The sequence below is a fragment of the Buteo buteo genome, chromosome 9, assembly GCF_964188355.1.
Source record: "Buteo buteo chromosome 9, bButBut1.hap1.1, whole genome shotgun sequence".
Taxonomy (NCBI): Eukaryota; Metazoa; Chordata; class Aves; order Accipitriformes; family Accipitridae; genus Buteo; species Buteo buteo.
The window spans coordinates 34,877,148-34,903,305 of record NC_134179.1 but is presented as its reverse complement, the minus strand read 5'-3'; the positions used below and the strand labels follow the sequence as shown (position 1 = coordinate 34,903,305).

Sequence of the window (26,158 nt, the reverse complement as noted above, 5' to 3'; positions counted from 1 at the left end):
TGGAATAAAATCCTTTTTTTCTTTACTGTGACTGTTTTCCTGGACTGGCACAACTGTGATTTTTGCCATAGAAATATTAATAAAACGTAATGTCTGAGCTGGTTTTGTCCCCTTTTCAACCTATCCATCTCTTGTTTGCCTTTAATATCCACTGTAAATCAATGTAAGAAAAGAAACTTGCAGTCTCCAGGTCAGATACATGGATATCTTGTTGCTCCACTGAGCTCTGAGTATATTCACTTTGGTGGATCTCCTTTGCTTTTCCTTCTGCTAATGCTAGTTGATTTTTGTGAGGAAAATGATCCCTTTCCCATCACAGCCCCCCTTAATTGGTTAAATGCATGATATAATATGAACTTTTTTTTAAAACAGGAAATTATGGAGAAAGTGGAATGGAAGCCTTCAAAGAGCTGGCTGCCCAAGAAGGTCTCTGCATTGCTCACTCTGACAAGATCTACAGTAATGCTGGGGAAAAGAGCTTTGATCGCCTGCTCCGCAAGCTGCGAGAAAGGTTACCCAAGGCTAGAGTGGTGGTCTGCTTCTGCGAGGGAATGACGGTGAGGGGGATCCTCATTGCCATGAGGCGCCTGGGAGTGCTTGGGGAGTTCCTGCTAATTGGAAGGTAAGGCTCAGTGTAATTTCTTTGCCTGTCCTCTCCCTCTTGTCCTGCATACAGTCCTTTCACTTCAGAACCATGCCACCCAGGCTACCTGCAATTTCCATATTTACTTGTCTAACGAATGAAAAGAAGTGGCAAGATGGTAGAGCAGATCTCAGGAGAGGGTTATGAAGATGTATGATAGCTTAATTGGTGGTGTTAACTTTTGCTGAAGTAAATGTTAATTACTAACTCTTTTATATGGATATATGACATCTGTGCTTTTGTGCTTCTGCGCACTCTAGGGGAATGTTTCCTACACAGATTTTTAGAACCAAAGTAGGGAGTGAAGAATTCTGGTTTCAGAATGTGATCTGGAAGTGTGACATGTGACAAAATTTCATGTGTTCCACTAAAGATGTCTCCTGATAATTTGAAGCCCCAAATTATTGAATGGTTTTGATTACTTGAACTTTTTTACAGTCTTTTAACTACAACCTGGAATTCTCAGTTGTATGCTTTGTTCTGATCTTTGCTGTTGGAAACTAGGGTTCTGGTATTACACAGACTTGTTTTTTAAAACATCAAACTTGCTGATGGCCAAGTCAGTATGTATGTGTGGTTTTGTATCACCAGAGTAACAATGCAGACCTGTATTGGATAGGCAAAGGCTGTCTTTATAAAAATGAGAACAGTTGCTTTATTTTTCTAGAATTTATATTTGTAGATATTCACTGAAATACGGTCATTTTGGTTCTATCACATATAGACTATCCACATTGCCATTTTTGTGTTAGTTCTTATTTTGAGGTTTCTTTGACTTTCACCTTGATTTTACAATGTCTTTCTGTCTGGTTTTCTGTTTCAATGAATCTTGCTCAAATGATGAGGGCTGACACTTTCTGTGTTCTCTCTTAGATTGATAATGTCTTTTTTAACCTTCTGTTTACTCTTTGTTTCTTTCTTATCTATTATTTAAACATCATTCCTTCAAGGCCTTGATGGTTGTCTCCATACCTATTTAGCTTCTGTTGCCTTTTTATTCTGCTGTCATTCTGATCTATCAGACTTTTGTGTCCCTTTCTTTCCCTAAAGTCTTTGTGTCTGTCACTCTCATGACTAGGATGCTCTCTTTTTGTCCTGTGCTATAATATTGGTCTCTCCCTGACTGTATTGCTCCTAAAACCCCACAATTATGATTTCTATGAGTCAGATAGCTAATCTGGTTTAAGTAATAATCTGAAAGCAATCTATGTCTCTCCCTTCATTGTTTATTTTTGTTGTAGTCTTCAATTGCAATCTATTTGGAGCAGAGACTGTATCTCTAGAAGTGTGTGTAGATAAGATATAACACATTTGGAAAACCATCAGCATTAAAATGAAACAGAGTAAGATGGTATTGAAAATGGTATTATATTCTAGGTTTGTTCATGTGCTTTTTAATCTGCATCATTCAATATATATCATTTGAAATGAATAATGGAATGTTTCAGGACTGATGTGTTTTAAGTATGTTTTTTCAGTGAATAGAAGAAACTAACTATAACAAAATTAGTCTGGGTGACAGCACCCCTGGTCTCTTTGTAAATGCCCTCCAGCTTTAGGCAATATTGTCCTTTCTTCATGTATTGTTGTCACTCTGTAGTGGTGTCTTACTGTTCACCTGATTTTGGTGCTCCCTCTTGACACTGTCCAGACAAAGAGCTAAAGGAAATCAGTCTCCTACATTAAGCACCAAACCTAGGTACTTTGGCGGTACAAACCTTAGTTTCCTATTAGGCCATTTACTTGATCCCCTACTCCATGGATGTGTGGAACATTTCAGCTTGAAATTTTGACTACAAACCTTTACCAAGCATTATGCTACTCCGTTTAGTTCAATTGTTTGTCTCAGAATCTGCCCAACGGTGTTGCTCTGAGCTTTTTGTCAGAAATTCTCACCTATTAAATGCTAATAATGGAATTTCTTTGGAAATCACAATGTGTTTTTCAGGTAGGCTTTCCCATACCCTTCTTTTATGCTGGTACTTGAGTATGGGTGACTTTTTTTTTTTTTAGGGTGGGTGGGCTGTTCCAATTATAAAACAGGCTGGCTATTGCTTGGCATAGTCTGGATTGTGCCCAACAGCTGGTTGAAATAAAAAAATATTATAGGGCTTGCACATGTTTTATATGTGCTTGCAGAACTAGAAAAGACATTTTCTTTGAATTGTCCTAATTAAGTGATTTTAAAAAATGGCAAATCTAGCAAACTTATTCACAAGTAAGTTGCAGCAAAACTGCAGTGCTATGAATTTGGTCATCTATATACAAACAGGAACTAAGGCACACATTAACATCATTCTGACATGCTGTTTAGTCTTTTTTATTCAAGTACCCAGCTAAGCAAAAAAACCAAAAGCCTGTTAAGAACATTCTTTTGAGGGAAGTGGGAGTGAATGTGAAATCAAGTTTTTTTGCAATAATGAGCTAAACAAAACCTTTAATTTACCCACAGGTTTATTATCAGCCACACTGTATCAACCCCATACTCTGCTCTGACTCACTGTGAAGAGGAAGCTTTGACAAAGGGACACCTGGCTAAATAGCTCTCTTCCTGCTATACCTTCAATATTGCTATTGATCAAAGCAGACAGGAACAGCTTAGCTTAACTAAATTGAAGGTATCAGAGAGCTGGGGACTAAATTTGACTTCAGTTTAATCTGGGAATGATACATTGGGAATTATGGGGGGTTACATTGAGCCAGGACTGGCTCATCAGATACTGGGGACTCATTTGGGATGGGCTGACCCTTCTCAGGCATGGAGTTAGGACCTTATTTGTGTCGTATCTAAGCAAGTGCTCCCAAATTGAGACTGGAGATGTAACTTGAAGTTCAGTCTCCTTTGCTACTGGGAGTCTGTTGTATTAGTGAGAAGAAAGGGAACTCCTATTTCTAAATCTGGAGGGAAGATGGGATTAAGACAGGACAGGAGAAGAGGTTACAATCCTGCCTGAGGGAGAATGGCACATGTTTGGAAATTGATATGGTGTCCAAATGTAGTGGAGAGTTCAGTGAGAAAATTTATTTAGCTATGAAATTAAGGATGATAAATCTTTAAAAAGTGGCTGATAATCAAAGGGAAAGGAGAAGGCAAAAATTGATCATGGCTTTGTATAAAAACAAGGATTGGAATAGTATTGGAGTAATCAAAGGCAAAAATTATGCTAAGAAAATAAACACTACTCAAGGGAATTCAGGTGATAGCTCTTTTAGCAGAAATTAGTTTTGATGTGAAGAGATTATGTGGAAAGATGCTCAATCTAATCATGTTTATGCAGGCCACTGGGTTTTATATTACTTAATAAACATCAATTAGGTTTTGTGAGAATCTTGCAAGATCGATGAATCTCCTGTATATCCCTTGGTGTGATGAATCAAGACAAGGCATGTAACTGATTTTCCAGCATCTGTGTGGTTAATGCAAAGCAAATGAAAGATGCAAACAAAATCCCCAATTTTAAGAGTTACTCTGAGGTCATTGGAGAAGAGACTTGTTAGATAAATAGTTGGAAATGAAAATGCTCTTTTGCAATTTGATGATCTCTCAAGCTCCTATGCACAATGGTTTGTGTAAATGTATGAGGAACTTTAGGAAGGAAGGGATATATTGGTGCACATGCTATTTTTCAATATAACACTTGGTAATGGACTATGTACATCTTTACTTCTGTGGGATTTCCTATGTTTTATGGTCTCCATTAATATTGCTCTATGGGCTGTTGTAGAACTATGAATTTTAAGTGTTGGCAGGGTGACCTCTCCTGAAAGTTTGGACACTTGGCAGTGAAGATATGGTTGGATTCTCTGCTGTGAACCCAGTGCATGACAGAGGGCAAATCAGTTCTTTTTCCATATCTAATAAAACCCCTTTAGCATAGGGTGACAGTGTTCAGGATGCATAGTGTGATGAAATTTTTCTTGACTTCCTTCCCTTCACAAGCCAATATTAATAATGGTGTTTTGGGCATTTAACTTCACACTTTCTAAAATATTGACAAGGCATTGTCAATGTAAGCTGTTTGGTCCTATTATCTGACATTGCTGGATATGTGGAACCTGATTTTGTCCAGGTGTAAGAGTAAACAACTTGTTGGTGAGTTGACAGAGAAATGTGCCCTGATGTGGTGAGTTCCTGGGTGGCAGGGTGTGGGGGAGGATTTGAGCAGGTGCCTTGGGCAGTTATCACCTTCCAAAACCTGGGATTTTATGCCTGAACAGGCATGTAATACCACTAAATTGGTGCATCAGTTGACAGAAGCGCCTTGCCTACCTGAATGAGACCCATCAGTTCCTTACACTGTGACTACTGAGCCTCTGTACAGCTCCATCAGAGCAGAGGAGGGAGGGCCTTTACATCTGAGGATACCATGGTTAAGACAGGCACACAAACCCTATCTACAGTAATCACCCCAGTAGTCAAAAAGAAAGACTGGAAGCAGAAATTGACAGGTCCATAGCATCAATTAGTAAGAGAAGAGGAGTGATCAGGAAGCTGGTCCTTGAGCAAGGAAACAGGAGAAGGAGGTGACAGAAGTCGCTCTGTAGACAGAAATTGCCTGGTCCCTGAGTGAACTTTGAGATAGGTGGAAATACTGTGTCTGCCAGCGAGGCAAATGGATTGCTGCGTGGTTGCTCAGATGCTGGGATGCTGAGGCTGACAGGCAGGAATTAGAAGGTAAGGAAGCCCAGAAGCTGGGATACCTCGCTAGGAACCAGGGAATAGACAAAGAAATTGGAAGAGAAGCAACAATGCAAAACCTCTGGAGGTGGTTCCTGTCGAGTGTGAAAGCAAGGTTTCTCCTCAGAGACGATCTTGTAAATTTTTTGAGAAGTAGATCACTGCCGAGAAAGGCATTGTTTTAATTTGTGTCTTTGTTTCTCACTATCCAAATCTATTTTAACTGGCAATAAATTGAATTAATTTGCCCCAAGTTGATGTTGCCTATGATGGTAACTGTTAAGCAATTTCACTGTCTTTATTTTGACCCATGAGAGTTTTCATCCTATTTTCTACCCCTGCCCTGTTGGGTGGGAGTAGTTGGCAAGTGGCTGGGGACTAAATTGGGTGGGCATTTGGCTGCTGACCAAGGTTAACCCACCACAGATAGCATAGTTTGCACTGCCAACAGCATGACGACAGGTATTTTTCTTTCTCTTTCATTCAGTTCTGACATCACAAATTTCATAAATAAGACTATCACAAATACCACCTTCCATATCCGGTTAAAAGTCTGCTTGCCTCTTTCTCCCAGTTGAGTCCTTGGTGCCAGTGGCTCATGCATTACCTACAAATTGACTGAGAACATTCTGCTGCTAATTGGGATGTTTTTTGTAAAGATGACCATGAAAGGATGTTGCTGTTCTTTTAAGTTAGACTAGCTGAAAGAAAGATGCTGTACTCTGTCTCCAATGCACAGTGTCTTCATTTACCAGAGGGGCTGCCCCGTATTTATGAAAAATCAATGAGAAATGTCCACATTCTCCCAAAGGAGATGAAGTGCTTTGCAGGACCAATGTGTTTAACTCCATTTCCAAAAAATATGATTAGTTATTTTAAAGTACATAAGAGATTTCAAAGAACTCGGTAAGAGCAAACAGTACGTTGTCAATGGGGAAAAAAATCTGCCTTGTGCTAGCCTAGATTATATAGGATAGGTTTGAGCCTTGTAAATCTTGCAAAAACAGTAGATGTCACACAGTGTTGCTCATGATAGTGTTTTACGCCAACTTGCTATGAGTAGAAATGCAGTGTTAAAAAAAATGGTAGTAATTAAGCATTGCCAAATGAATATGGTAGAACCCAAACCACTAATGAACATACCATGTGCTGTTTCTTGAGGGTAGTCCGAGTGATAAAACTCATAGTGGTTTGAAAGCCTAAAGTAAAGTTGACAACAGAAGTGGCATGCTGACAAATAGGAAGATAGTCATTTAAGCAGCAAAAGGTTTACTTTTCATGCTGTTTACAGCAGGAAGAGGACTGTTTTTTCTGTCTGGTACCTCTGTGGCCAAAGATGCTCATAATGACTGTTACTAATGAGTCTGCTGTTGAGGCTCCAAGTTAGTGGAATACTCTGTATTTAAATAGAAGTTTAGATGTAATCAGAGTTTTAGCTGGGTTTGGATTCAAATTGCTGGATTAAAATTCAGGTAGATCCTGTGAAATGCTGAAATAATTCATGATCAATGTTCAAATACTTTCAAAGCGTAACTGAAGTTGGCTGTTAAGCAAAATATTGTCAAAGATGATAGTTCCACCTGGCAACATCAGCCCATTTCCTGAACATTATCAAGGTTGGTAATAGGATCCACTGCTAATTTTGAAGTCTGGAACCTCAGCACATGTCAGTCTCTACAAATTTGTATTCCTTATTTGTAGTTCAATTTGTAGTTGCAGTCTAGCACCTGTTAACTATGATGGGAATTTATAATCAGTGTGGATGAAAACAGCATTACATTATAAAAGAAGACCACGAACAAATGTGTTTTGTTTACCTTCTAACATAAAATAATATTAATCCATGTTAAAATGGGATTACATGTCAAGTGCCAATTAAATAGGTGTATATTAGAGCAGAACTGCATTTGATTTGGGTTTCTCTGTAGTTTGCATTTAGAACTCATGAATAGACATTTTACAGCTATTGCTTGTTGACAGTGATGAATTAGATATAAGATTAAGGTTTACTTAGCTGGGATTTTAGAGAGCACTTCTGTGCTGATCTTAACAAAAGGAACAATGTTCACTTATTCAGAGAGAAGAAAACACAAGAAATGTTCCTATTGTTTTTGATGGTAAAATGGGATTTAAGTATTACAGTGGGGAATTTTTAAAATGTTTTTTTTTGTCTTTTCACTTCTTTCTTCTATGTGACCTGAGCAAAACTAGGTTTTGGATATAATCAAACCTATTCTTTTCACATGGACAGCCACAATTAGTTTCAAAACCATGTATTAACCCTTAGACATTTCTATGGATACACGCGATGTTTTTTGAGGATGACATTTTCAAAAATTGTAGGTGAGATATTGGTGCTTTTGTAAATGTTACTCAATTTTATTACCCCCCCCTTTTTTTTTTTGTAACTCAAAATGAGACAGTGTCTGCTTTAGGCACTAAAAATAGGTACAAAATAGTAAATTTCAGCCATGGTCTCTTTATGTTATTCCTAGTTCTTCACAGAAGACTTTAACATGTAATTTTCCAGTATGGTGCTTGCTAAAGCAAATCTACTTTAGAGGAAACAGATCACATCACTAACAAGTGTGAGACTGTATTCCAGCAGTCCATGTGAATTCCTGTTCCAGATTGTCCAAGAGAGGTCCCATACTGACAGACATGAAATACTAGGTCCAATAGCTTGAAGACACAGGAAAAAGCCCAAACCCTTCATCACAATCTTTCCAGGTTGATTTTCCCATATGATCTTTAGAATTGTCTGTCCTTACATGCCTATATATCCAAAGACTGCCTGAAAGGATTGAGTTTATAGGGATTTAAGGTTGTAGGCCATGCAGATATGAAATGGTATGTTTAAACTGTACTTGAGTGCTTGCAGACTATCTGTGGTAAGAAATAATTCACAGAAGATGATATTTAGATTAGATGAAGCTTTGAGTATCTTTTGTTCTTGGACAATGGTCATAGATCACTTTTGATTTCTATACAGGAGTTTGAAAGAAAAACAATATCCAGGCTATTATTCAGAAGAATAGATGTCTTTGTATGGATTGTTAATATAAACATTAAAAAAAATAAATACAACACTTTACCAAAAACTGAATACACATGTAAGACTAATTAAAGTGGAAGCAGTATTAATTACTACAATACAAATGTGTAAGTTAAGACATTTTAATAAAGTAAATACCTATACAGCTTTTTAAAGTGATATGAAAGGTTGCTGGTTTAACAAACAGGACATGTGAAAACCTATTTGAAGGCAATGTACACTTTTTGATGGTAGTCATTAATGTAACTTTTTCATAAATGTTGATTGTATTGAGAGGAGAAAAGGGACTGGGCTTTTCCTGTTTCTGAATGTGTAGTGCAATTGAGTATCAAGGCAAAGTAATGCTATCTTTCACTTGCTTAAGTCGCTGGAATAGGAGAGGAGACAAAAGCATACAGCTAAGTATCTTGAAGTGCAATACAAAATGTGACACTTAAATCTCATGATGGTAAAACTTGTGGGGACAAAACCCTCTAGTTTCTCTGGATTTCTGGTAAAAACTTCCATGATTCTAAGGCAGTTTATGCTGCTTGCTTAGCAAGGGAAAGCTAAGATTTGGTTCAGTGTTTTCAAATTGTCTTGGTGTGGATTCTGTGCAGAGAGTTATCTAAGCTAGTAATGTCCAACAGAATGCAAGGAAGGAACAACCTTGACAAATAATTTACCTTTAAATCTTCTGCAAAGTCTTCCAACACTGAAAAAGTGCAACAATTCAATGTCTGCTCATTTATGGATTAATATGGACATTAGAATCATTGAGTTATTACATACTGCTATGTGTTGTTGATGGATTATTTATTAGGTGGCATATGTTTTATCATGCCTCTGTAGAAACCAGTAGCTGGATGGCTGCTGCTCAGCTGGAAGAATATGCTGTACTTTTATGTGAGTGAATAAAATTGAATGATGCTACTTCAAGCATGTTTGCATAATTTACTTAGGGCCAGGCTTTTTCAGGCCTGTCTGTGTGAGGCTAGGATTCTTTATAAATGGTCAGGAAACAAAGCAGTTTATATTTCTACTGACAACAGTTAAAATAAGACCCAAATACTGTGAACTCTGGAATTTCTGCAGTTTACTTCTGGTACTTTTCAGTGCTCAAACAGAAATGAAACTTAGTGCAGTTCTAGTAAAAACATGAGCAAAGCTCTCCCTCAAAATATAAAGCTCCATAATTTTTTTCAGGATTAATTTCTTAATTCTAAACAGCAAATTAATCACCTATTTTTTTTCCAAGAAAAACAGAAACAAAAGGTGACCTTTTCCTGGAATACTTTATTCATTATTATTTAAGAATAATTATTTTCATGTTTCCTGCCAAGTCTTGGTATAAAAGTAGTTTTTCCTGCTCCAGTGTAGAAATATATATCATCACTGTTAATAACAGTTCCAGTCCTTGAACTACTAGAAAACTTACCATTAGGGGTAAATTGTTGACTGAAGGTAATCAGAATTGCCTGACCTGTGTTCATACAAACACATGTTTTGACAGGGACAAGCACATCAAGGAAAAAATAATTTAGGTTGCAATTTAAACACCTTTCTACTGAATCCTGGAAAGCAGTGACTGAAAAGCTTTAGAGTTCCTGTGAATAACCAGCTGGCTGCATTTTCAGTGCAGCAATTTACTGTTTGTTTAAGCCTCTGGCTCATTGACCAGAGAAGGTAAAATAAAGAGCAGGCTACAGTGTTGTGGGGAAAGACCATATATTTCCATATACTACTTGATTTTCATACATTTTTCCCTTTCCTTTCATAAATGCCCTCAACCTAATGTCCTTGCTGGAGAACCCCTGGTACCTTTCCAAGGCTGGTAAATGTGCCCAGCATTCAGCAGTCTGGGGAGCTGGATTCATCTGAACGGAGGCTAGCCCTGAAGCATCCGTATGAATGTACAATGGGGAAGTTTTAGGTCATGCAAAGGTTGTAATCTGGCAGCCTAATAAATAACGTTTTTAAAGCTGAAATTAAACTGGAATCAAGGCAACTGGCCCATGGTGGTAGATCCTTAGTCTATTGCTTTTCTGCTGAAGTTTTCAGCCAAGACAAATCCTTTCATTTCTGAAGCATAGTAGTGCTTTAGGACCTGACATGATGTTAAGAACTTGTTTTGCAAAGTCAAATCTGGCTCCTCCATGTTACTATTGCCTCTTCTGCACCACCAGTCTGTTTTGATGGAGGACTGAAAGACTGCAGAACTGGCCAGCTCTTGCCCACATTTCATGTCAGTCACTACTATCTGCATCTTAGTTCAGTTATTTGTACCTCAGAGACAAAGAATCAAAAAATTTTGTTTCAAAGCCTTGTAAATTCACTGCTGCCTGATAACTGACCTGGCACTTACTTTAACTGACTTTAAACCATATGCATTATTCACTGTGAGCTATTTGTGGGTAAGCTTTGGTACCTAGGACTCACACAGTTATTTTCCATGCTGGTGATTTGGCTGTATTTATTTGTTCTGTGGGGAGTAAGTTTAAGTTTTTTCCTCCTGGCCCTCTTTTCCTCAAAGGCTGGAGGGATGCAATACAAGTCAGAGTTAGAAAGAAAAATATATTACAGTTATTTAGTTTAGTAGAAATGGAACATGTTATTTTTCTGCTTCACAGAATAAAACCAAATTCTTTGGTTTCAATCCAAAGAAGGCATTGCTAAGAAGATGCTGAATATCAGCTCTTGCATGTTAACATAAGGATTAGGGAAGCTGCATAATAGGTCAGACTTAAGCACTTCTGTATGCAGAAATGACAACCTGAATGTGACTCCAGTTATGATTTCTGCTGATTTCTCACAGCAGGTTGAGTCATTGTAAGTTGCTATTTCTAATGGGATATCTCTAAATTTTCTCTACTCTTCCTCTAATGCATCTCTGAATATACACTTTTATCTACCTCCTTATTGTTATAGACTAGTTGCATTCTTTAGTTGTTCCCTGCATGCTGCATTTTGTTCCTTGCTTCTTTATCCATCCTTTCTTGGTCTTCCTCTTCCCATTTACTTGAATCTCAAGACTTTCTTGCCAATTAACATACTGAACTCTTCAGCACCTGCCACCATTATGGGGCTTTTATTTTTTTGTAGTAAAGAGTCCGCACTGTTGGCATAAATTCCTTTCTGTGAAGTCAGGAGGAGTTTTAGCATTTTCTTAATCAGGAATGGAGATAAGCAAAACTTGCTCTTGAAAAACCTACTCATATTACAGAGATACTTGAGGAACAGGTTAATTTCATAACTCTTCTACCTTATCTGTTTGCTCCTATTATGTTAGGCAGATTGGCTTTCTACACCGTTTTTTGGAATTGTCACCCAAAGCCATAATTAAATAAACCTAACAATTTAGGAATGATGTATCCTCTTTTTGTTTGTGGATGTGCAATAGCTGTCAAAAAAAAAAAAGAGGACCCCCCCCCTCAAAAGTAGCTATGCAGCTATGTTAGAGTGGCAGTTTTATTGTTTTCAACTGTTCTTGATGGGACTTTGCATAGCTATTGCTGTTAAAAAATACAGTATGAAGCATTTGTTATCACATTAACCACTATTGCCTTTACAGACCTGAAATACTGTAAAGGCAGTTGACTTGAATCTGGTCTTGCATGTTATCATCAATTTTAAAACTAAATTCTGAGGATAGGCAGTGGTATAAAGAGAAAAACTAGGCACATGTTCTGACTTTGAAGACTGGCAGTTGATCATTTTCAGAGTTGCAAACTGAGTAAATGTGAGTACTTACTGAGAGGTAACATACTGTAAGCAAACGAACCAGATGCTGAAGTCTATTGAAAGTACCACTGCTAAGACCAGTGCCCAGACTGATTTACAATGGAACACCTAGAGTACAGAATTAGATGCATTAGCCTGCGTGCATTGCAAATGAATTTGTCTCAGCAGTGTGATTACGATGTCTGTTAAATGAACCCAGAGTGGGGATGGAGAGTTAAAGTCTTCACAAGAAACTTGCCACCATCTCTCTGGTAAACATGAGAATAGAAATAGAGGATGATAGAACACAATAATGTCTCTTGATACTTCTGTTGTCTGACTGATTTATTTTTTCTGTTTGCCATTATATTTGTGGAAAAACTCACATGGGAAGACTTAACTTAAGTAATTGCGCAACCTGCTACTCCAGCAGGGTAAGAGTTGCAGTTGTAGAGAGATGGAGGCAGAACTAAGCAGGAAAGGTAAAAGGCTAAGAAAGGAGAAGAGGTGGTGCTAAAATGTGAGAAAGAAAACATACATTGTAGGAAGAAGGCAAATAGAATGGGAAAGTGTGAGAAAATGAGTTCTAAGAGTCCGTATGTAAGAAAGATGGTGAGTGATAGAATTTTGGTTTCAGGCAATGATTATTTATTCTAATCCAGATTGAGATGTGTTAAGTTATATGAAACAAGCTGAGTCTCTATAAATTGCACAAAAGGAATGGAAGCAGAATCATGACTCCAAACTGGAGAAAGTGGTGGACTGCTAGCCCATCAGGATCCTATACAAGAGTTGTTCTGTTGATACTGAAGCTTTCCAGCAAAACATCAAGGGCTGAATTCTGTTTTCATGGTGCTGTGAATCATGAATAACCCTCTGGACAACAGTGCTGTTGAAGTGAGTGTGAAATGAGAATAACCTTCTGATGCAAAGTGGTTACCTGTTAAAACAGAAAAATGTCTGTGTGTTCTAGGATTGTGTTTGTCAGTGGTGAACATCCAGTGCTTGCAATTCAAATGAAGATCTTCCGGTTTTTTTCCCCTCTGTGAAGAAAAATATCTCCTGGGAGTATCTGCTGACTGGCTGATTTGTTTCAAGCCAAATGATTGATGTTCCTTGTAATTTTCATCCTTGGTATGGAAATTACAGATGTTGTGCTTGTTTGTTAATGTCTGAATCTTGTTTAAAGCTTCCTAAGCTATTTAATTCCACAAAAAGTCAGCAGTGTCTGTGAGTTCCACACATTAGTCTGAATATAAGAGGATGTCTTCTTTGTACTTTACATTTGCTGGCTTTTAATTGAATCAAGCCTTCCTAATGGAAGAGGGAACAGGAGTCTACCTGGAAACATTTTCATCATTTATATTAGACATAACATCATGTTTGTCCTCATGCCTCTTTCTAACTAAATGCACTGTTTTTAAGGTTCTGAAGACTACAGATGCTTTGGAGAAGGGACAATCTTTTAGGTCTGTGCAGTGTTATACACAGAGGAGGGACCTTGGGTTGTGGCTGGGTTTGCTGTTCCCTACTGCAACTTGTGCAAACAGTAATAATATTTTAAAACTGAACAAAAATTACTTAGGAAAGTATGTACAGGAAAGACCAAACACCAAGCAGAAGGGGGGATTTTTTCTGTTTTAAAAAGAGACTTGCTGCGGTATTGGGATAAATTATATGTACTTACTAAAGCCCCATTTTGACACTGCATGGGGACTATGGCCTCACTGCTTAAGTGGAGGTGTTCAGGATCAGCATGAGCACCTGTACCACTTGTCTTGATGACTGTGGAAAGAGGTTGTCTGGGAGCCTGGAGGGGAGAATGGCTGTATCAAAGTGCTGTGGTTCTTTCAGACTGTATGGGCACATTGAGTAAAGCTTCAGTTTCTCTGACAGAGCTCCAAAACCACATACAGCAAAGTGATGGAGACTTACTTCAAGTTGTGCTCCTCTTCCTGGCTTGAGCCAATGAAAGTTGAAGTACAGAATCTAGTCCTTGATCTTTTAAAAACTTAAGTTTTCCTTAACCCAGAGCCCTTGGATTAGAGAAAACTATTTATGTAAGCCACTTGTAATATTCAGAGCTCTGTGTAATCTATGACTCTGAGATTGCAGTTTCCACTGCAGAACTAGGCTTTACAGTCTAAGAGTTGCTGTTTCACTGCCAGACATTTTACTGAATTCAAATTTACTTTTCCTGTTAACTCCAAATCACTTTTTGTGTCCCCAGACATTCAGAGCTTCACGTATCTGCCCCTTACCTGTCCAGATTCTCCAGCTCTCTGCTCTGGCAGCCTCTAAAATAAACTTCATACATTGTTAATGCCTAAGTCTGCAGCACAGTGAAAGCTGAAATAGTGGACACTGTAAGAATAAATTTAATTTAACATAAAAACAAGACATCAACTGTTGTACTGACTGCATTATTCCATGTTGTATATAACTTAATATAAAGCTCTGTGATTAATTTAAAGGAAACTGCCACAAATTTTCAGACTGAGAAGCAGAAGGAGCCTTGCTATGTAACGGAAATCCCCCCCATAAGGTAGTGATTTACATCCCTCTTGAAGGATCCAGGGTCTATTGACCATTATGGAGTATATGGGGAGCTAAATGATGGGGTAAATATACAGAGGGAGAAACAGCCGTACAGTGCTCTAAGTGATATGTATCTGCTTATCTTGGGTTTACAACATAGGAACTCAATTTATGCTGCAGTGGGTAGTAGTCAAGGCGAAACAAACCTCAGAACTAAGGTCTTTGAAAGGTATGCATCTCCAGTTGCTTTTTTTCCCCACTCTCTTTTCAAGGAGGTGTAGGAATGATAAAATTCGTCATCTTTTTGAAAGTTTAGGGGCTGAGCCAAACATTCTGAAGGCAATGCTTATAACAAGCTGAAACAACTTTTAATGACTTTAATAGTTTTCTTTTCTCAGCAGGAAGAAAAATTTTATTCTTTGCCAACCTGAAATGTTTTTGTTAAATCCAGAGCAATGTTGTCGATTTCAGAACAAATATGGTATTTCAAAACAAAGTAAGAATGTTCCTATTTTGAAAATATTGAAACTATTTCTACTAGAGAATGTCAAAATAAATTGTCATAATATTTAACCCTCTGTGCTTTCCAAGATGGTGAATAGCTTTGATGTCCCCACAAATGTAATTTCCAGCAGATGTATTCATCCATTTCTTTGTAGTTTTAGTACTGCTTTTGAAATCCTTGCTGATAGTGACTTGACAATCAAAATCTCTCACCATTTTCAGTAGTCTGAGACTCCATCCTGTTCTCATGGATAATGATAGTAGTACAAACCTCCAATTTTTTTCCTCTGAACTACACAAACACAATATAATACTTATATAGACTCAAGTCTTTAGGACTGTGGGACATTGCAACATGCTTTCTCAGCAGCATGAGCTACCCTGAGCATATGAAATTCATCATCTGTTTGTATTAGCTCCCCACAGAATAGTGACTTGGCTTCAAAATCATTACTCAAGGTTCAGCTTTCCCTTTATCCTTAAGGAAATTGGTGATCTTTGACAAATATCTACAAGATACCTGAGGTCTTGGGGTCAAAACTGCGGTCAATGCCTTGGTCAAAATGGCAAAAGGGAGTTTTCTGTAATGGTGTGAAGCAGTTCTGTGCAAAATACAAAGCTTCTGTCTGAGACTGGCCTTAAGATGTAGAGTATAAGGTATGTGAGTTAAGTGTTGTCTTCTCATGCATATATTTTTATGAGTATTGATGGGAGAACACAGAATGAACACTCCCTAAACAAATAACTCCCTAGCAAGCAGCTTCAAACATGCATTGCAACAGAAAAGCTCCATGATACATATAATGCTCTACCAGCAAGAGGAGAAGACAGCCAGAGAGGAGGTTGTTCAGGCTCACAGTCCTCCTGTTAGAGGTTAGGTTTTTCCCGCAGTACCTGAGCAAGAAGAGCAGTCACCCTGAGCGATCTAGAGATGGATAAGTTGCCTTCTGAAGGGACCTGTCTGTCTGTCCATCCCTACATCTCCCTGCTCCACTGGCTACAGGGGCAACACATATCCAAAGTCATGCAAGAGAAATCCAGACCTCTGATTCGAGCATCAGAGATGGAGCTTTGAAAACATTTATAAAGAGAGAAACAAACAGGTTTTCTGTGAAACACTTCTGCCTTTCAGGGCAGAAAAGGATCCTGTGCTGACAGCATCAGTTCAGTTGCTGAGGAAGGAAGGAATTTTGTCAGTAAAGAGGCAATAACCTAATTTCTCTTACCCCTTGGTAACAGAAGGGTCTCCGGTAAAGTAGATGAGAGCTAGAGGTCACCTTTTGGTGTAGTTTTGTTTAACTTGGATAAAAAAACTTTGTTCTTTTGGGAGATATGGTGGTTCCTCCCATGTGGGCTTCCCACTTTTGTCCTCACATTTCTTATTGGGTTGTATGGGCCAGGGCAGGGACAATGTTCTTGTTCTGCATAGATTTGTTTAAAAAAGGCAGCAAAGAGTGAGAACTTATGTTAGGAGTTCTGTAAATGGGCTTGCACACCTTCCCACTTAAACATCATGTCCAGTCTTTCATTTCCCTGAATCTCCTCATGCTCCCTTTTTCCTACTGTTGTTGGCCATAAGCGTGTGTGTGTGTGCATGCGCACATCTCCTTTCTTGACTTGGTCATTTTCACATTATGCTTACTGATTTAATTCCCCTTCACTAACTTTTTGGTTTTTTTTTCTCAGATTCTCGTATTTTGCCTCTGTGTCACAGCTGCCTTTTTTTCCTCCCTAGCATCACTCCACTTCACAAATTCTGGCTTACTGAACCTGTACCCTGTACACTTAAACCTTTCTGTTGATTGACAGTTCAGTTCTGAGGTGATTACAGGCACTGTGGTACAAATACCCGTAGAGATCATTGATAGGTAAAGCTAGTGTTTCTGTTGGTATAATTCTTGCTGTCTTAGCCTAGTGATGTTTAACTGAAGTCAGACTATCTGGCATGAAATAGGGTATAGATCACTTCTTTCCTGGATGTTCTGGTACTGTGAAACTAGTCAAGGCCCTTTGAAGGCATTAACTGAATTTTGAATTGTAGTTCTTTTAAATGAAAACTGATTCCATTTCTAGTAATTTCAAACCACCTTGTACATCATATAAATTATCTTCTATATTAATTTTTTTCTTTAAATTGGAATAAAATGCTGAGGGATACTGTTCTGGGCAGTGGAGACACCAATGACATTGGAAATACTTATTTCAAAAATGTTGAATCTAATAAAAAAAAATTTCTTAAATCTGAACTTGAATTAGGCTCTGGTTTTTAATGATTATTCCAATATTTGACATTTATGTCTTCACAGCTGTTATATGTGATGTATGATAGGAAAAGGTAAAGATTTTCCTATTACCAGATCTTCGTAATAAGTAAAGAATTTAAGTTAATACTGTCCCTCAGTTTTGACAACATGCTAACCTGGCTGGTTATTTTGTTTACTGTTATCCCCACATCTAATGGTGAATTTACACCCCAATCCTCTAGCTGCATAACACAGAAAAGTAGTGACCATCCATAGAAATGGAGCTCCTTTGGGAACAGATGAGATCACTCAGCTGTTTACCACAGCTACCACAAATTAAGTGTTTGGAAAGCAAAAGAAGCAGATTGGTCCCAGGTTTAAAAAAAAATGTGTTTGTTTTGGCAATGGCCATTTGCACAGAAGCCACTCATTGTGAACCCCATGGTGTCTCATATAGGATCCAGTGTTAACAGATTTTAAACACAGTGAGAGTGAAGAAAAGGGCTGCTACTCCTCAGTAACTTATTTGACTTGACCTTGCAAAGTCAAGGAGTTGCTGTTGCTCCTGTTCAGCAGTACTCTTAAGTGTAGGCTTAAAGATCCACAAAATAACATTTTGGTAAATGTCTACTTGGTTACTGTCACACAAAAATGTGAGACTTCTATAGTGATCTAACTTGAACATTATAGAGAACACACATGATCTCGGGTTTAATGTTGATTACTTGAAAGGACTTCAAAAGGCAAAGGTAATTAGGGGTCGTGTGGTCATTATGGAAAATATACACTTATAATTTAACCATATATTCTGGACTACGAAATAGGTTATTACTAGTATGAAATGTAAGCAATAAGATTATATTAAAGTCTAAGAAGAAGCACAGGATGACATTTAGTAGGGTAGCAAAGAATGAGTAGAGTTATAGCCAATATATCTTTAGCTTGGTTTTAATCCTGCCAATTGAGATGACTGGAAAACACAGAAAGGAAGAAGAAATAAGCTGAGACTTGTCAGTCACGAAGGTCAGAAAATCAGCTTGATGAAAAAGCCAGTAATGTATTTGTAAGCATTGTATAGAATACAATGATGTTAGATACAGATATGTTTGTTAGTTATCCTTAAATACATAAATTAAGTATTCATGCTATGCAGTAGTTGTGGAGGAGAGTGACACAATTTTATGTATCAGTGATAAAACGTTAAGAGGTTTCTGGAGACAGTATTCTTCAGGCTTTGAACCTGCATTTGTACCTTGGTCCCTGTCTCCCAGTGCATCAAGATTTTTATTTGTAATTTTGTTTCTGAATTCAGGTAATTGAGGTAACATTTCTTTGTAATAAGTAGGTAGTCCATTTGTGATTTTTCAAGACAGAATTTGATTTTGGTCTAATTTTTTTTTCTCTTATATTGTTTGTATAATCACACGTTCCATACTGCTGACATGCGATCTCCTTGTTGTAAGGGACTGTTGTATCTCATTGTTAATAACTCACTCTATGCTATGTTTAAGGTTTTATTTAAGTTCTTTTTTGTCTAATGCTTTAAGAACTCATCTTTCTGAAGGGTATATTCATTGAACTTTCACAGTTTCTCTTATTTCCAGAGTATATCTTCTGGCCAAAAAAGCTGATGGTGGTTTGAGAGAAGTGTATGTCTACACACAAAAAATACTTATTAGCCAGTGTATAAATTTGTGTCAATAGAGTACCCAGTGAAACCTTCAGAAGTTGGAAGGTGGCTATTTAGCACGTGCTTCCTTGTCATTTCTTCAGTCTTATACTTCATACTATCTACATTTTCTTGACCCTTCACAAAATAATTTTAGTGTTGGAAATGATGAACTTGTATAATTTACATACCTTCTTTGTTAGTAGTAGCACACAAGCTCTTTACTGGTACATAAACAGAAGGTAGATTTGTGATGTTGAGACATTTTTGTTCTGGATAACTTTAAATTTAGTTGACATGGGAATATTTTATTTCCAAAGACATAAGAGTCTCTAGGAGATGAAGCCGTACTTGACAATCCCTGAAAAAATTTCAAGACGGGACTTGTAGGCAAAGCAAAGCCTGAAGTTGTCTCCAGTGAGTTTCCTTCTTGACGCTGTTGAGGTGGGGACTACTGGCCCAAGGGCAGTGGTCCAGGAAGCTATGGATCATAGCTAGGGCCAACAAGTGTTGGTGGCTTTTCTGTCATCACAGAAGCTCAAGAGGGGGATTTCTGGAGAAATTGATGTGTCTCTGGGGCTTTAGGCAACTGCTTTGATACCTCCGGACTCCTTTTTGGTTTGTGGTTTCTGTTGAGTGCCACAGAACAACTGACTTCTCTTATGTTAAAAGCTAGAGGGCTCCTGAAGCTTGCAAGCCTGCAGTGATAGAACTTGTTGCTGATGTGGTATATTAAACTTTCCTCCAATTCAATTTTCTTGAAAAGTGTTAGGCATTTTATACTGGCTTCTAAAATTTAGTATTTGAAGTTTCTCAAAGGGAATGAATGTCAGAAGTAATCTTGTGGCTATTTTAGAGAGACAACAGGACCTGGATTTATGATTAGGTTTTTATCTATATTGAAGTTAAGGACTGGTTTCATATTTGTGGTAATAGAAATGTAATTTGGCTTCATGTTGACAATCAGTTGTGGTATGAATACACATTGCAAATTATTAAGCAGAACAGTGTCCTAACTTTTCAATTTAAAATATGACTAATTTCCTGAATCTCTTGTTTGTATTAGAAAATTAGATGATGTACTTTTCATTTACACCAGCATACAGACTATGCATACTTGATGCAATTAATATAGCTAGATCAAAGTCGGATATATTTTGATACACAGGCAGATGCGAATCAGTTATTTTTCTGTCATAAAAGTATGTAATTAGGTAATCTTCTGTGCTGACCTACAGGAGAAACTGAACCTTGGGTGCAACAAACATGTAAATAGCAACCCTGTATTTTGATGAACAAAGGGTGATATTTACAGCAAAGACAGCATATTATCAGTGTCGTCATCTCTCTGTAGTTAGCAGCAACTGTTTCCGAAGGGTCCCCTAATGTTATAATTTCACCAATCAAAATCTGGAAAACATTGAACATTTCCTTTTGTTTTCTTTTTTTTGTATAGAAAGACTCTCTCTATACAATTGTATATTTCAGGCTGCCATTTGCATAAAATCTGCTGATGTCATTTTAAATATCAGTGGCTGAGGTGGTGTTGGCCAGAGAGAGCCTGCCCAGGTCCCACATCCCCTAGGCAAGGTCTCCTTGCCCTTATGTTGGAATTCTCTGCAGGGCACAGTGCACCTTCCCCTTTGATGCACTGTCGGAGCCGACAGATACATTTGGTAGGCCCATATGGCTGGCTCACAAATATGTCTGAATAATTCTCTTCCACCTTGAAAAGGAAAGCCATCACTTCTCCTTCCTTCTCTTTCCATTTAACAAATGTCATGCTGGTTGGGATTTTAGCTGTGCAGGAGAGAGGGCAGAACTGCTCGGCATCCCTAGGGATAGGTTTTTCTCTATGTGCTTAGCTTAGGCCTTCTGATCTACTGATCAGCAAGAATTTCCTTTCTTCCATCATCTTCCTTCTTGGTTTGTCTTTTGTCAGACACCTCCCGTCTCTGTTGGAATTCAATGCAAGTAAGAAAATCTTGCTAGGCACTTTCTTGACTACGAGCTGGCACTCCCTAGTTGCATCAAAATGAAAAACCTCTGTTCATCAACACATTACGACTGTGATATTTGATACAAGACTCTTACTGGCTGATAATTTCACGTAACCTTGAGGCTAGAGTTTGTTTTTTTATGTGTTATGAAGTTAGACAAACTGATAATAGTCAAACAACGCTTCCCCATTGTGTATGTGTTAATTTATAAGGTGAATTAACACTTATTTTCAACTTTTTTGTCTATGTGCTAAGAAGAGTAACAGAGAAAATCAGAGTGTGTATACTAATTAACATGTTCTAATAATGGAGTGAGCCTGTCAGAGTCTCAAGCACAGAGGTTCAGATAACTATCAGTTCCTTCTGCAGTTGTGATTATTCCACATCAGTTGTTCCCTAACCCTCCCCTTTCACTAAGCCATCATGCAGAAGCAGAACTTGATGCAAGGCTTGCTGAGCCCAGAGAATGTGTTTGGCGTGGCAGTGTGTAGCGAGGGAGGGACTGCAGTCCTGTGCTGGGGATACAGATGCAGAGCTGTTAGGGTAGGTTATGGCAAGGTAAGGACTATTTACCATACTTTGCTGACCACAATTCAGGAACAACTGCTGGCAATGATCAGGCCAGGCTAAAGGCATGTTTGCCTCATGAAAAAAAATCTTTATGCCTTGCAGTCTGGCAAGTGTTTCAATTATGGCAGTGTAGAGCACTTACATATGTAATCAAGAACACATGCAATCAAATTACTTTTTTTAAAAAAATCTCTTAATACATCAGGATACACATACCTTAGAGACTGTTTTTTGGGGTGTGTTCCCACTCAGTGGCTTCTACTTGCTTAAAAGGTTGAAAGACTGTGGCAAATGTGGTTACTATTATTTCAGATAAGACCAAGTCCAGAGACAAATTCTCTGAATCCTGAATTTTGTGTTTGTGGTCAGCTGCTGCTGCATTAATAGTGAGTGTTTTTTGAATCACTGCTTGACATTTCTAGCACAGCTGACTTTCAGAAGATTTAGAGTCATTAAGATTGGACACCAGTAATCATGGAGTAAGGGTTGCTGAGAGAACAGAAACAAGTGCTGGATTACATCCTTATTCCCATCAGCACAAACACCTGTTCTTTGTTTTTTTTCCAGCACCTTTTGAAGCAGTAACCTTCAGTGACTCTAGCTGTATCAGGCTATGGGCTACATTATTGGCCTATTTTTTCTCAGAGGTTTTAGGATTGTATTGCTGTTTTTCTTTGACTGATTTTTCTGAGTGCAGGCTGGGGACTGTATATTGTTTTCAGCTTAGAGAAGGGAGATGGTCATCTTCAGCTAAAGCTTGATAGAAAGAAAAAGCTGATTTATTATTATTTCTACTTTTTGGCCCTGAGCAAACCACTCCTGCAAGTGCCTGGTCTTTTTGCAGCCTGTGAAATGGGCATAGTAATGCTTGCTTTCTTTGTTTGTCTGCAGGAGTGTTGTGAGAATTAATGTGTTAATGCTTTGCTGTTGTTTTTATAGATTAGATGTCTATGTATTCAGGTGTTATCTAGGAATACTGATTGTGTCTGTATATTTCCTGCAGTTGTCCTGAAGTAAAAACATCCTGAAAGTCAAATGATACTTTGGTTATATAAGGAAGATCACAGGGATAAATATGTGCTATCTAACTGGAATATATTAATCAGTTTTTAAATTATTTTTGGAAAAAAAGTGAAGTTAGTTTTCACATAGCATACTAGAGGGAAAGCAGCAGAAATCTGTCCTTTACAGACCGAACAGATATAGTGTAACACCCAACAACATAATGCTCCCAGTGAAAGAGGACAACTGCTTTTGGCCTCCTGTGTTCCAATGGCACTACTTTTGTTTCACAAGGAACTAGATTTGCATCAATAAACATTCAATAACAGTCACTCATTGGTATGGTGATCTATTCAATAAGTTTCCACTTTCAGTAGTAAGGCTATCAGTGAATACTGATAGAAGTCTTCACATCTCATAACTAGTTCTATAAACTATTCAGTTCTTACAGATATTGTTTGGTTGTTTTGTTGGTTTTTTTTAAGAAATTATTTGAAAGCACTAAGATTATTTGTCTCTTACACCAATGTTGAAGGGTTTCCCATTAATTATGTGTTTTGGTTAAATTAAAAAAAATATCTTTGTTACCAAAGGAAAAAAAGTGGGGAGAGAGGACAAAATATAGATATACAACTTGGTTCTAAATTGAAGTAAGTATCTGGTATTGGCAAGAAATGTACCATCAGTCAGTAATAAGAAATACTATGTAAAATAATTCTGTAAAAGACTATAATTCTGGATAATAGTGAGCGACACGCAAATAGAAAAATAGACATCTAGCATCCATTTGTCCCTAAAAATAAAAAAGAATAATAATAATAAAAGAAGCAGTTGACTGTGTCCTGGGGAAGCTTAAGAATCTGGGACATGTCATTAGCAAGAATGGTTGTATTTATAAGCTTGCTGAAGTTCTTATTTCAGTCTTGCTGGAATGCCCTTAAACTTAACACAGAATTCCCCTTCACAAGAAAGAAGAAAAACTTTGGAGTATATTCATTAATAATGTAGTATAACTTTTACTTTATGGACAATCACACTTTCTACTGGCAAAGCCAGATCCCAAAGAGATGAGCATCTGAATACTTAGTCATTAAAATTTTAGTTCTAAAAATGAATGTGAAAGGGAATGAATTCAGCTGAAATTCAGTCTTTTTCTTATCCTAACCTCTACAGGAAAAAACACCCTGTATGATCAGGCCATCTGCCTGCCTACCAGGCAGCCTAGAATAAGTATTGAGCCTCCTGGCCAATTTCAAAGAGATTTGGCAGACAAGTAAGGTTCTTCAGGATTAAAGTTCCTACCGGCCTTACCACAATCAGCATCTGTGCAGAGGGTAAACCCCAAAGCAGTGGCCCGTAGCTCAGTGAGAGCTGAAGTTACCTCTTCTGCCTCCTGGCTCACCAAGCAGCACATCTTCCCTGGCCAGGCAGTCAGCACGGATGGGGCCAGAGGTACTTCTGTTGAGTCTAGGGTCAAAGAAAAGTTAAAAAACTCTGTGGTTATTCACTGGGGGCTGTGTAGAAATGCAGAAATTGACTAGATAGGGAATCAGTTCTTTGTTAGTTGTGGTGTTTCTGGAATTAATTTGTTACCGAAATAAATGAGTGTAAATGACTTAGTACTGAATACGTGTTAGGAAAAGAGTTTGTTACTGCATGATCTGAAAAAATGCAGTGAATTCTGGTGTAATGAGGATATAAGAAAAGATAAGTGATATTGTTCTTTAATGTAAGACAATTGGCATTGCAAATGGTGTTTACTATTCCTTCAGCTTTCCAGCACTACATCTACACTCAAAAAAAGTAGATACTGATCTTGGTTGGAAACACTTTTAACTCTTAAAAAAAGTTGGAGATTTCTTTCTTTTTACAGTTAGTATTTAAAGACTTTAGCAAGGCCTGTTAAATCTGAAGGACATTCATTGCTGGACATAGACTGACACAAAGTGAAGTCAAATACAGTAACAGCCTTGGCCAAAGTGAGGTGACAGGTGGATGATTTGGTTCAAAATAGAAAATATGATCTTGGCCACAATAAATGAGACTTGCTGACTGCTCAGAAATGGTATCTACCCACTATGGCATAATAAGGTTAAAACATGATTTAATAAAGCAAAACATGATTTAATAAAGCAAGAGGTCTTGTGTCAGAGAATTCTAGTTAAGGATTTAGCTAAATTGCAGAGTGTAGTTTCAACTGATGCTTAAAGCAGAATCTACCAGAAAACTTGCCGGAACACACACACACTGCTGTATTGAGCCTGTACAGGAATTGGAATTAAATTCCTTTGAGCTAATGAATTCTGAAAGTAATGAAATGCGTGTTGTTGATTTGTTTGTTTTCTCTGAAGATGTGTTGCCTTCACATACTGTGTTATCTTGCCAAGTACCACAAACTACATCTTTTGCCAGTTTTCTTGGAGTGTTTCCATTACTAGAGTAGGCTACAAAGCAAATTCACATTGACTGCTTGATCCAATGTGCTTTAGTAATGTATTGGTGAAGACAGACATCTTTACATTGAACGAAAATGAGCTGGACAGTAAATGGTGATGTGTGATGAACATGAGGTTATCTTTCATGGCACTGATAATGGTTTCAGTAAAAGTAGCTTGATTAGCATATGCTAAGGGCAACACCAGGTAGATGACAGTTTTGGATTCTTTTTACCAGCATACAAGGACATGATAGATGCACCTCACAGATTTAATTGTCTTGCCATGTTCTCTCAGCAGAACTGAGATATTGGATTTTGTATTTTATGCTTATAACTGCTCTCATGCATCAAGAAGAAAAGATAGTGACTGAGATGGCAACAGTCTTTTGGACTATCCTTAAAAATGGGGCAATGTAGTTTCAGCCAAGTAGGGTGCTGGATGCCCTCTGCTCAGGACTGATGACTGTTGTTCACTGGGATCATCACGCGGAGTGCATCAGAGAGATGCACCTTTTAATTTTGTACGGTGAAAATGAGCACAACTTCCTAAGCATCCGTCAGTATGTGCTCTTGGTACAGCTATAAGCAATAAATGCTCAGTGTTCTTCAATGTGAGAGGGCTAAATGATACCTTGATGACATTTTTGACGTCTTCTAGTTCAGCATGTTCAAGATGTGAATGAGCAAGCTATATAGATGAATGGAATATGAAGGAGATGACTCCCTCGTGTGTCATGTATCTCAGAGAACATCTAGATGAGCCTTTTGCTTTGTCTTATCAAAAAGATTTTACATGTCAGGCTATAACTGATGCTAATTTGAGGTGAGGGATGTTTTTTGTAAATGCCATTCTTGTTTGATACTTAAAATTATATATTTGCATCTACAAGGTATCTGTGTTTGTGTTGTATCTGATAATTTGTTACTTTAATGTCAGAATCCCCTGCAGTGAAATTTCAGAAACTGTGCCAAATAGAGAAGCAAAAACAATATGCAAATTCTGTTCACAAACATGAGCAACTTATGTGGGAGTGGTCAGAAAACTGTTTTTCTTACTGTTTTTGTGGGAGTGGTAATCATTTACAATAATTTCTTGGAAGAATTTTATTGAATCTGTTGG

The 26,158-nt window shown here is 37.8% G+C and overlaps 1 protein-coding gene across 3 annotated transcripts in view; it reads left to right on the top strand.

Annotated features, from left to right (window-relative positions):
• Positions 1–26,158, top strand: part of GRM1 (glutamate metabotropic receptor 1) — a 191,023-nt gene that overhangs the window by 38,510 nt on the left and 126,355 nt on the right. For all 3 annotated transcript variants that reach the window (XM_075036818.1, XM_075036820.1, XM_075036819.1), the window contains exon 2: positions 373–622. In XM_075036818.1, coding sequence (XP_074892919.1) covers positions 373–622 — 250 coding nt within the window. The remainder of the gene's footprint in view (positions 1–372; positions 623–26,158) is intronic.